Source organism: Sorex araneus, chromosome 1 (assembly GCF_027595985.1).
Source record: "Sorex araneus isolate mSorAra2 chromosome 1, mSorAra2.pri, whole genome shotgun sequence".
Lineage (NCBI taxonomy): Eukaryota > Metazoa > Chordata > Mammalia > Eulipotyphla > Soricidae > Sorex > Sorex araneus.
In genome coordinates, this window is record NC_073302.1 from 73112119 (window position 1) to 73125603 (window position 13485).

The window sequence follows — 13485 nt, forward strand, 5'->3', positions numbered from 1 at the left end:
AGCTCTGAAAGTAAATGTTTGTGGTTTGCCTTTGTGATATTAGATGACGCTTTCTCCAAGTATCAAATAATGTGTTCGTGGTTTCTCTAGTATCCAGGCAACAGGCTGCCTCCACCTATCCCTTGAAGAGTCCTGAATTAAAAATAGACCCTGTTTGACTGTGCTCTGAAACCTAAACCTATATGCTTTGAATGAGTCAAAACTGCCCGTGCAGTTAAAAGGGAAAGCTAACATGGCTTTAGGACACATGCAAAGCCATGTAGAGAACATCAGAGAGGCTGAGTGTGGGTGTGAGGTCATCTCACCACAGGCTTGCCGCTCTGTCCATGGAGGTTGGTGTCTCTCAAAAGGAATAGATTCCTGGGGTGTCAAAATGTGCAGGGGGAACTGCTGGTTCTAGGAGCACCACTTTCTGTTCTGTGCACAAATGATTCTTTGTCCTCATCATCACTTATTGAAGCTAATCAGAGATGCCCCAGGTAGCATTTCAAATTGTTCTCACAGTTTTAAAGGGCCTCTAGCTTGAGAGTGATTGTGTTTGAAAATACTATGGTTACTCCCACTCCGCCTAGTGTCCAGTGGAGAAATCTCAGGTGATAGCACTTAAGAAACCACATCCCACAGTGCACATAATCAGAAAGTCCATGATGCAGATGAGATGCCATCTAATTATAGCTGTGTGCATCATTACTAACACATTTCATTTTATGTGAAGGGGCGTCATTTCTTCCATAGCAGCAAAATATCTTTTGTTTTTCATTCCCCCACCTAATGATGGTCTTTATACTGGCTTACCGAGTGCTTTACAAGTGTGAAGCTGCCCCATGGTTGGGGGTGATTAGAAGCAAATAAAATATTTTATTTCTATCTCATTAAAAGGGCTCCATTCTTTTGTTGAGGTCAAATGGCCAGACTTAAAAAGAGAACTTGGGAGTTCAAGCTCATTTTGGAAACAGCATATGTGGAAACAATGGGAATTACAGCCAGGCTCAGCTGCATTGGGGCAGGTTTTTGCAGAGTCTAAATCCCCACCTGGAAAGTGGGCATTGGCGCCACTGCTGTTCAGGTCTGTGAACGAGCTAGATGAGCTCAGAGATTCTGAGATTAGAGGCAGTTTGTGTCCTTGTTTAGGATGAAAGCCAGATTCCCAGTAGGAGCCGCAACTCCACCTCAACACTTGCCCAGTGGTCATGGCTGTTTCTAAACCTCCAGAGCCAGTAAAATGGACAATAATAGTACTAGTGCTGGTAATGATAACAATTATAGAACTTACCTCATAGAGTCCTTAATATAATCAAAAACCCTAAAACCAGAATGCCACTTCGTAAACACTGCCAATGTGTACTATGATTAAGATAAATTGTGATTATAATTGTTATTCCTGTATCACAAATAGGTGATTAAAAAGATGAACTTCCATTATGATTTTTTAGTTTTTCCATTAGAGCACTTGGGTTTTAAGGAGTCCGGAAATAAACTGATAGTATTGCAAGCCAGTTTTTTTTTTTTTAATGTGAGACTCAACATATGTCAATAGGATCCTTTCCAAAACCTTGTATTCATCAGGGACTCAAAATTTAATCTTTAATTGAAGGACAGTTTTTCTTTAGTGCTCCTTAGAGCATACACAACATTCTTGGACTTTGCCCTTCAAAACCAGACATTTTGGGGCTGACACCTATTTGTTTCTCTATTTTTTTTATTTCTTTAATTTCAGTGCCCATTGATAATTTTTACTAAGCCTAAATTGTGTATAGTAGATTCAGAATGAAATTGAAAGGATGGTGCAGAGATTTCACATGTGTCAACACACACACACATAAGCACACAGTCTCCCATTATCATGAACCCCCCATTAGAATTTGTTACATTTGTAGCCCCCAATCCATCTGTGACATTTGATCAGCATCCATTGACAACATTATCACCCAGGTCCACTGTTCATATTTCAGCTCATTCCTGCTGCTGTGGATTTTATGGTTTAGGCAGATATATAAGGTATTCATCAGTGATATGGTACTAATAAAAATCCTCTGTGTTTCCCTGTTTAGAACTGCTCTCCCACAATGCCTGGGAATTATGATCTTTTCTCTGTCTTCATAGCTTTGCCTTAAGTTTCTTTAATTGGCATCCCCAGTGATTCTCTTGCTTCCCTGTTGTTTGGAAACAACAGGTATAGAGTCTACCATTTACAAAGCTGTTCACGATCATTTCCGTATTACACTTTATACTTGCAGTGATGCCATGGCATGCCCACCACTTGTCATGTTCCAAGATCCCTCCTATCCTTCCCCCTGCCTTCATCAGAGTTCTATTTTGCAGGTGGAATGTGGTCCTCAAGAAGTGCTCATGTGGCCCAGAGGTCCAGTGGGCAATTCTCAGTCAGTCTGGCTGGTGACTCAATGCCTGAGTGCTGCTCAAGCCCTGTGTGAGATGGGGGATGGCTGCCCAGGCCACACCAGCCTTGTGGGGCCTCTAGGCCTTAGGGGAATATGTAGTGCTGGGAATACAGCCCAGACTGGGCATACTCTAATCCCGTAACTGCTACATCAACTCCTGCCTCTTGCAGTTCAGTGACCTTACCTCAGGGTTCGTTTCACGTAGGCATTGTCTAATCCCTTACTTGCTTGCTTTATATTCCACATATATGCAAAAAAAAATTTTGATTTGTATTTCCCTGATAATCATTGGTAACAACCTTCATATGCTTGATGGCCATTTTATGTCTTCTTTGAGGAAGTGTCTTTATCTCTTCCTGCCCCAACCTCACCTTTTTGTTTGGTTTGGTTTTTGGTTTTTCTTTTGCGTCACACTGCTCAGGGCTTACTCCTGGTGAGGCTCAGGGAATCATATTTTGTGCCAGGGATTGAATCCAGGCCAGCAGTGTGTAAGGGAAGCTCCCTCCTTACCATTGTGTTATTTTTCTGCTCCCTTTCCCTATTTTTGGATGAATTTGTTGGTTTTTGGTTTTGAGTGTTGAGAGTGCTTTATGTGTTATAAATTTGACCCTTGTGTAATGCATGATGTGGGAATATTTATTACCTATCAATAAGGTGAGTCTCCTGCAATTTAGACTACTTTATATGGCCAAGGCAGAGTCAGCAAAGAGTTTGGGTGTTCATGTGTTTGGCAGGTGTTTCACTAATTGATTGGTTGAAACTCAAATATATATCATTCTGGAATCCAGAGTCAACAACAGGGGAAGAGGGAGGACTAGCACTTTAAGAGCATGTTAGTCTGTTGATAGATCTGAAATGTTTAGGGCTAGGGCCCTCTGGAAGATAGATAGCTCTGACACAGAATGTTTAACTTGGGGTCCTTTGGAATTCCTGATGTCATATCCTATGTTCTGAGTGATGAGCTAGAGAAGAGTTGCCTGATATATTTGATGCAGGGTTAAAATGAGAAAAATCCATTTCAGCCATCAAATGTCAGGACTCTTTGTACAAAAGGTCATGGATGCCAATTGGTAGCATTTCAGAGCTCAAGGAGGGAGTATTAAAATAGCAGCTTTTTTGTTTTAAAAGCACTAGTTGTACTATGGACCCAAGTCTCAGCCATGCTGCTGTTTTGCCATTCTTTCTGCTTGGGATCTTAAACAAAAATACACAGTAAAAAACACAACTCTGGGGCTGGAGCAATAGTAAGGCGGGTAGGGCATTTGCCCTGCATGCAGCCAACCTGGGTTCGATCCTCAGCATCCCATATGGTCCCTCAAGCATCGCCAAGAGTAATTCCTGAGTGCAGAACCAGGAGTAACCCCTGATCTTCACTGAGTGTGACCCAAAAGGCAAAACAAAACAAAACAAAACAAACAAACAAAAACCCCACAACTCTAAGATCACTTTCTCACCTCCTTGCAGGGAGGAGTATAGATAATTGTCCTCATAGCAAGCAAAATGATTTAGTGAGAGAGATTGCGGCCAGTTAAGTGCTGGCCAGTAGAGCTGAGCCTGTCTGTAGAAGATACCAGCTCAGGGAATATTGTAAGATAATAGCTTTGTTCTGTGTGCATTATGTTTGTGATAATAGAATATCATCCAGATGGCCCTAAGATTCTGAGAGGCATATGCATAGAGGGATTACTTGAAGCCATAGGTTATCTGCATAATTAAGGAAATATGCGGCTTGTGGGTCATACTTTTAAAGATACTGCAGATACATATCCAGAATATGAGACATTGGTAAAGAAGCAACCATAATATATCCTCAGATAATGCCTGGTATTCCTGGCTGTGAATCACTGATTCAAGTATTTATTTTGCTCCTACCATGTGCACATGGTACTACATGAGATACAACTGTATTTATACAGTTGTATAGATATACATATCTATATAGACATATAGGCATACAACTGTATCTATACAGATACAGGCATATAACTATACACACTTTCACTGTTAACAAGAATGTTTTCTCATTTTACTAAATTGAGTTATTCTGCTATTTCTCTTATTATGTCAGCTACAAATCCATATATATATACACACACATTTGTGTATATACATATATGTTACAGGTTATTGTGCCAATTTAATTATGTGGCAATATTTTTAAAGTAGTAAAAAACATTGACCTTCACTGCTTTGTGCCTCATCAGAGATCAGTGTATCACTGTCACTGTCAGTGTCATCCCGTTGCTTATCGATTTGCTCAAGCGGGCACCAGTAACATCTCCATTGTGAGACTTGTTACTGTTTTTGGCATATCGAATATGCTACAGGCAGCTTGGCAGGCTCTGCTGTGGGGAGAGATCAGTGTAGGAAATTTTAGCTACGGGTTGGTCCGTGGCAAGATTAGTAAGCGATTTCCAAATTAAGTTTTGTGTATCTCAAAGACTGAGGTTAATTTTCTAGTTCTCATTTATTATAAAAATAAAAGATTCTCCCTGAAAATAAACTTTATAAAACTTCTGATTTAGAAAATGTGATTTACCATTTATTTTATATAGTTATATGCTATCACTGTCACTGTCACTGTCATCCCGTTGCTCATCGATTTGTTCGAGCGGGCACCAGTAACAACTCTCATTGTGAGACTTATTGTTACTGGTTTTGGCATATCCAATATACCATGGGTAGCTTGCTAGGCTCTGCCATGTGGGCGCAATACTCTCGGTAGCTTGCCAGGCTCTCCGAGAGGGGCGGAGGAATATATACATATATATAGTTATGTTATATACATATAGTTATGCTATATACAGAAAAGTTTCTGCCAAATTTCCAAGTTCCTAATATATACAAAAATGGGGATTTGGGGCTGTAATTTAACATTGGAAACATTTGTAGATAAGATTGCCACCAAAATAGTTCTATGACCAAAAAAGGGCCGCTTATATTTGGAATAGATTTTCTATCAAAAGAAGACATCTATTATCTTTTCAAACCTGACTTGCTTGTTGCTTAGGAACAAAAAAAATCTTTATTTCCACTCTTCTGTTTTTTTGCCATTTGTGACATTGAACAAGGACCCCAACTGGCAAGACTGACTCTAGTACCCTTGTTTTCTTCACAGACTGCATCATCTGCTATCAAAGGTGCTATTCAGCTGGGAATAGGATACACAGTGGGTAATCTCACTTCCAAGCCAGATCGAGATGTTCTTATGCAAGACTTTTATGTGGTGGAAAGTGTGTTCCTACCCAGGTAAGACCACAGTTTTGTGGTGCCTTCCGTCCTAAAGCTCCTCCGTATGACGTCCCTGTACAGACACCTTTTTTGACATGTGCCTGTCTGTGCACAGGTGCTGGTGTATAAGTTGGAACTTCGCAGCACCAGAGGAAGATCAAATGATTGTACTGTCACATCAGAATTACTTTCAGGTTTTTTACATGGATATGTTAAATAGGTGTTGTCTTAGGGGCCAGTTGTAATTAGGTGTGAAAATGCCTGGAAGACCACATGGAAGGGAAAAATTTGGTGAGTCAGTAGTAAAGAATTCTGTGATCATGAGTGTCTACTAGGTTTAGACAAAAGGGGGCAGGCAAGAAGCTGTGACTGGTGCCAGGTTTAAAGATGCCCTTGGTTACCAAGATGGGTCCACATATCTGAATTCATTTGAAAGGCTCCTATTCTGTGATAACTTTAACTTTATGAGAATTCTGATGCTTTCAGAAGCACCAGTCTTCAGTACATGCTACTCCTAAGAATTGTATCGGGAGAAGATAAAGTCAGAAAGTCAGTATGGAGATGGATGGTAGTAAAATGATGACAAACTATCTAGACATCACAGAAGTGTTCACCTAAAAATGGTTCAGATGGTGGGACTTAAATTATGAATGGGAAAGTAAAAAGTCTAGTGCTGTCATATCATAGGGAGAAAAGCAGTCTGGAGTAAATTTCAGAGTTCATCAAGTCTAAGAGGGGCTCTTCTAAGAAAATAGCTTAGCATATAATAAAATTTCAACTTGGGAACTTGGAATTTCTTTTTATTAAAAAATGTTTTTCATTGAATCACAATGAAATATAGTTACAAAGTAATTCATGATTGGGTTTCCGTCATATAATGATTGGAATTCTTTTAAGGGCTTTTAAGGAATGAATTGTCAGGCATATTTACACCTAAAATAAACGCCTTTCCAAAATAAGCCATTTTAAAATCATTTATTACTGGACGTGGATAAGTTTGACTGCACAATACTTTCACTGGCAGTGTTCTCATTGTCTCATTTTTAAAAATGTTTTGAGGATTGGTGCACGTCTCTTTATGTCATCAGTGGCTTTAAATCAAATCTTCAGGTAGCGGCAGCCATGAAAGGTACAACGGAGCTCACAGATAGAAGAATCGTGGCTCTCAATCCAACCTACCTCAATTTACTTTAAATGCTCTGGGCCAAAGAACAAAGCTGATCTACTATAAGTTTCTAAATTTTCCTTGGCAGGCAAGAGAACTAGTTTCCAGGCAGCAAATAGATAATGCTTTCTCTATGACGTTGCTCTTCTTTCAATAGTTGGAAAATGTTCTCTGCATTTTTTTACTTTTTTAAAAATTTAGAATGTTAATTTTATTTGATTATTTATTATTATTATTGTTATTAATCACCATGAGATACAGTAACAAAGTTTTCCTGTTTGCATTTCATCATACGATGATCAATCACCCATCCCTCCACCAGTGCACGTCTTCCACCACCAAAGTCCCCAGTATCCCCATCCTACTCCTCCCCTTGCCTCTTTGGCAGACAGTCTCCCCCATACTCTCCTTTGTATTGCTTGTTATGAACAGCATAAGATGTAGCACGGCTGTGAGAGTGGCCACATGCTCCAGAAATTCTAAAATTTTAGATAATTAGGGTGTAGAGAAATCTCTGCAGCGCTGCTTGGTTCGGATTCTTTTGTATGTTTCTGGATCATGGCCATTAAGGAGCAGCCAGAGGCAGTTTGTGGCATGACTTTCAGGGTCCCATGTGGATGGCGGTGGGAGGGGAGAGGGGTGAGGGTTGAGAGGGACTGGCCCATCCCCTATCCCTTGAGTCCTAGAGTTTGCTGACACTGAACCTGCGTACCTGCACTTCTCATTGGGTTCTGGAAGTTGGCGACCACTGGGGTTTTTAGGGGGCAGGTGGAGGAACGACACCTACCCCCATCTGAGGCTCCCCAGTGAAGTTGGCCTGGCTTCAAGTCCGGAGGCATCTCTACAGCGAGCTGCATGGTTCAGAGATTCTTTTGTGTCTCTGAATCATTCTTGGTCCCTGTTTCCATCTTTTCCAGAGAAATAAACTATTGGCATATGCCCTGCAGGGCATGCCCACTTGCCCGAAGCATGCCATATCACCAGTCCTAACTGCAGCTTTTGATCTCTCTTGAGATTTATGGGTCTCTGAAATAAGGCCAATAAGTGAGCTTGTATAGCTGAGCCACCCCACATACCTAATTTTTTGCCATTTAACTTCTTGGTAAACTTGGCCCCAAGTTTTTGGGGTCTGGCCAAAGGCACAGCGGCAATTTTGGGGTATCAGGAAGTCTCAAGGCACCATCAGGCTGCTGATGCACTAGCCCTGCAGGTACAGGTTGACCTGCTGGCAGCACCATACCCCCATTCTCTGCATTTTTAACAGTGTCAAATTTTTTAAGTATTAGCTACATCCATTCTTTTGCTCTCAATGATTTTCCAGTCTTGTAATTCCTGTAGATGAGTATGTAGAGCCTCTACCCAGGCATTTAATTTTATTTTTCTTCATTGCCAAAGAGCAAGGTGATAAGAGCTCTTCTGTGTGAAAGTGTCTGCTGGCAGTGAATTTAGAAACCAGGAGCAGTCCTAGCTAGAGATAGGTGTATTAGAAACACATGGAGTCTGTTCACAGTGCCCAGTGAGCAGAACCAACTCCTGGGAGAGCATGGTGACTCCAGAGTGGCAGCATTAACATCAGCCAAGTCTAGTTAAATATGCAGATTTTGAGGCCTGGGCCCAAACTAACTCAATTGGAAACTGTGGGGTTGAGTCTTGAATCCATTTGAACAAACTTTCCAGATGAGTATTCTAGCTACCTAGCTGTCTCAGAACCTTTGGCCTAAAATGGTGTTTCCCACAAGACAAGGATGCCCACTCTCACCACTTCTCTTCAATATAGTACTGGAAGTACTTGCGATAGCTGTTAGACAAGAAAAAGAGATCAAGGGCATCCAGATAGGAAAGGAAGAAATCAAACTCTCACTATTTGCAGATGATATGATACTATATCTAGAGGAGCCCAAAGCCTCTACTAAGAAACTCTTAGAAACAATAGACTTATACAGTAAAGTTGCAGGCTACAAAATCAATACGCAAAAATCCATGGTTTTCCTATATACAAACAATGAGGCAGAGGAAAGGGACACGAAAAAAGCAATCCCATTCACAATCGTGCCCCAGAAAATCAAGTACCTCGGAATCAGCTTAACCAAGGATGTAAAAGACCTCTACAAAGAAAACTATAAAACGCTACTCCATGAAATAAAAGAAGACATGAGAAAATGGAAACATATACCTTGCTCATGGATAGGGAGAATCAATATTGTCAAAATGACAATACTCCCCAAAGCATTATACAGATTCAACGCGATCCCTATAAGTATACCCATGACATTCTTCAAAGAAATGGATCAAGCAATCCTAAAATTCATATGGAACAACAAACGCCCACGGATAGCTAAAACAATTCTTGGGAAAAAGATGATGGGAGGCATCACCCTCCCCAACCTCAAACTCTACTACAAAGCAGTAACAATTAAAACAGCATGGTACTGGAACAAAGGCAGAGCCATAGACCAATGGAACAGGGTGGAATATCCCTACACACAACCCCAAATGTATGATCATCTAATCTTTGATAAGGGAGCAAGAGATGTGAAGTGGAACAAGGAAAGTCTCTTCAACAAATGGTGCTGGAACAACTGGACAACCACATGCAAAAAAATGGGCTTAGACCTTGACCTGACACCATGCACAAAAGTCAGATCAAAATGGATTAAAGACCTCAACATTAGACCACAAACCATAAGGTACATTGAAGACAAGGTCGGCAAAACCCTCCACGATATTGAAGATAAAGGTATCTTCAAAGGTGACACAGAACTAAGCAATCTAGTAAAAACAGAGATCAACAAATGGGACTGCATTAAACTAAAAAGCTTCTGCACCGCAAAAGATACAGTGACCAGAATACAAAGACTATCCACAGAATGGGAAAGGATATTTACACAATACCCATCAGATAAGGGGTTGATATCAATGGTATATAAAGCATTGGTTGAACTCTACAAGAAGAAAACATCCAACCCCATCAAAAAATGGGGCAAAGAAATGAACAGAAACTTTACCAAGGAAGAAATACAAATGGCCAAAAGGCACATGAAAAAGTGCTCTACATCACTAATCATCAGAGAGATGCAGATCAAAACAACCACGAGATACCACCTCACACCACAGAGACTAGCACACATCCAAAAGAACAAAAGCAACCGCTGTTGGAGAAGATGTGGGGAGAAAGGGACCCTTCTACACTGCTGGTTGGAATGCCGACTGGTTCAGCCCTTCTGGAAAACAATATGGACGACTCTCAAAAAATTAGAAATTGAGCTCCCATTTGACCCAGCAATACCACTGCTGGGAATATATCCCAGAGAGGCAAAAAAGTATAATCGAAACAACATCTGCACATGTATGTTCATCGCAGCACTATTTACAATAGCCAGAATCTGGAAAAAACCCGAATGCCCTAGAACGGATGACTGGTTGAGGAAACTTTGGTACATCTATACAATGGAATACTATGCAGCTGTCAGAAAAAAGGAGGTCATAAATTTTGTATTTAAGTGGATGGGCATGAAAAGTTTCATGCTGAGTGAAATGAGTCAGAAAGAGAGAGACAGACATAGAAAGATTGCACTCATCTAGGGTATATAGAATAACAGAGTGGGAGACTAACACCCAAGAATTATAGAAATAAGTACTAGGAGGTTGACTCCATGGCTTGGAGGCTGGCCTCACATTCTGGGGAAAGGGCAACTCAGAGAAGGGATCACCAACTATAATGTAGTCGAAGGCCATGTGGGGGAAGGGAGTTGTGGGCTGAATGAGGGCTAGAGACTGAGCACAGTGGCCACTCAACACCTTTATTGCAAACCACAACAGCTAATTAGAGAGAGAGAACAGAAGGGAATGCCCTGCCACAGTGGCAGGGCGGGGTGGGGGGAGATGGGATCGGGGAGGGTGGGAGGGATACTGGGTTTACTGGTGGTGGAGAATGGGCACTGGTGAAGGGATGGGTTCCCGAACTTTGTATGAGGGAAGCATAAGCACAAAAGTGTATAAATCTGTAAATGTGCCCTCATGGTGATTCACGAATTAAAAATAAATTAATTAATTAAAAAAAATAAAATAAAATGGTGTTTCCTATTTAATTGCTTAACAAAATTATATAAACTTAATCACTAAATGATACTGTACTGTGTGAAATGCTTTACAAGGAAGTACCTAATGGGGATTTCCAAGAGCCATCTGTATATCCTTTATACATGAAGGATTTTTTGCCAGTACATTTCATCCTTGTGATTAGAACAAAATGAGTTATCTTTCATGCATTTCTTTAGAAGTGGAATGATGAAGTTATTTAAATACCTGAAATTTGTGCCCCTGACCCTAATTCTATGGTTCAGGGTTGCAGGAGCAGTGCCCAAATGGAAGACAAGGTCACTGGGAAGAATAATAGCTTACCCTTCATAGAAGCATTCATTGTAACATTTAAAGTATAGTATGGGGGACTGGAGAGATAGTGCAGTCAGTAGCTGCTGGCTGACTCAGATTCAATTCCTGATCGTCTATCTGGTCCCCCAATACACACCAGGAGTGATCCCTGAGTGTAGAGTCAGGAATAAGACCTGAGCACCACTGCGTATAGACCCAAATCAAACCAAAACACTATACCATGTTATGTGGGACTTAGAGGTACACAGCAAGGCAGCAAAAAAAAGAGTCCCAAGGCAACACAACAGGAGAACTGATCCACACAGTGGAGTTGATGGGTTTGAAAGGGAGGGGCATTAGAGCTGCTTCCCCACCTACCCTTCCTTCTAAACCTGCCTAGGGAGGAGATTAGGAGGTAGACAGGACTGTTCAGAGTCTCCAGTAGGTCTGAAATTCAGTGATGTATCTGGGTCATAGTGAGAGCTAATTGCTTTTGGTAGCTCAAGATGATTAAATTTATTACTGCCATGAAGCTGCAGGGTCTGTCTCCCTTAGCAACAAAAATTCATTGTGTTTTTTTATCTTTTAAAGCGGTCCAAAGTTATTTTTATGCGTTGTGTATTTGTTCTACTGATAATTTCCATTTGTAGCTGGAAAGAACCCTGCAAATACCCTGTCCCTCTTTAAGACTTGGCAGGGCCTTAAAAACTTGAGGGATACAGATTCCCTCCCAACGGCCTGGTTCCATGAGCCTTCCAAGCACTCAGTAGAGAAACGAGCGAATCATGGCCCTTGTTTAATCTCCTTATTCCAAATTTTGCATGGCAGATAGATTTTCATGCATAAATGGGATTTGAAAGGCAGAGGATGTTTCAACATGTTTGTTCCATGTAAACATGGGCCTGAGGGACAAAAGAAAACAAGGTTTTAAAATGCCATCTATATATAACCAGTCTATTTTATCGATGTATTTTATGACATAGAATATTAACTTTTTATTATTACCTTAATATGTCTCCCCAAAAATTATTTACATAAAAAATCCATGATAATACTAAGTGACTTATCCTAAAGCTATGCAACCAGTAAGTAGTAATAGGTCCATGGTTTGGACTCATAAGTAGCTGCCTCCAAAATTTTGTCTTCCCTGTAAGGTAACGATAAAGCACAGGAGCAATATTTCCTCTCTCTTGAATCAGTAAAACTGTCCAGCTGTTCTTAGAATTAAGAACCTAATCTGCCTCTCTGGCATCTTGACAACCAGCTCTAATCCTTTCCTCTGTTCCTGCCCAGGGACTTCATGGCTGCCTTCTCTGAGACAAGAAATTTGGTTTGAAAGATGGCAATAAATGTTAATATCCCTTTCCATATTCAAGAATATATATCTAACTAAAGAATTTATGAAGTGTCCTGTATTTAAAAAACTCTTCCTTGAAAAATGAAATTTAGTATTAAATTTAGTATTGTGAGAATTATAGCAGAAAACAACCATTAGACATTTATTTGATTGATTATCTGGAATTGGTGGAGGGATGAGTGGAAAATAGTGTGTCTTGATGTTTTGTTTGTTTTTATTTTGGTTTGAGGGCCTTGCCTGATAACGCTAAAGGTTACTCCTGGCTGTGCACTTAGGAGTCACTCCTGGCACTGCTTGGGGGATCTTATGGGATGCCGAGGATTAAACTCAGGTCGGCCACATGCAAGGCAAGCACCCTACCTGCTGTACTATAGCTCCAGCCCCATGTCTTCTTTTGTTGTTGTTGTTCATGTGGGACTTAAAGATACACACGTGAGAGAGATCATTCTTTTTTCGTATCTGACATTTAATTGAACACAGCCATGGCCACATGTCATCAATGTGTCCTTTTCCACAACAACAGCACAATTGAATAGTTGTGACAGACTAAAAAAGAATACCAGCCCCTCTGCATATAGATGTTCAGCACTAGATTATCTATGGCTGGAACATGAAGTTGGCAGAATATTCTTCCAATGATAAAATGAGCCAAGTGAGCTGTCTCAGGCAAGCCAATACGTGATGTGCCAAAACATTTGTAAAGTCAAAACTCTTTTTAAAAGTGTATTCAACCATTATGTAACAAGGGTGGGGGGAAGTTTTCTATTGATTTTCTATTGATAAAAGCTATATACCTCTGCCTACAGTTCAAAATAAAAGATTTGTGGCATGCAATAGATGCTATATATTATTTTAGCTAATGTTAAATTCAATTTACCAGAACTTTCAAAACCAGTTTCCCATAACAGTGATGGCTATTTGGTAGATTTAATGTCTAGATACAGTGAAAGCATGTGGTCCCA

The 13485-nt window shown here is 40.5% G+C and overlaps 1 protein-coding gene across 3 annotated transcripts in view; it reads left to right on the top strand.

The window, feature by feature from the left end:
* PIP5K1B (phosphatidylinositol-4-phosphate 5-kinase type 1 beta) overlaps nucleotides 1–13485 on the top strand; it is a 354670-nt gene that overhangs the window by 190352 nt on the left and 150833 nt on the right. For all 3 annotated transcript variants that reach the window (XM_055132200.1, XM_055132196.1, XM_055132192.1), the window contains one exon: nucleotides 5518–5648. In XM_055132200.1, the coding sequence (XP_054988175.1) occupies nucleotides 5518–5648 (131 nt within the window). The remainder of the gene's footprint in view (nucleotides 1–5517; nucleotides 5649–13485) is intronic.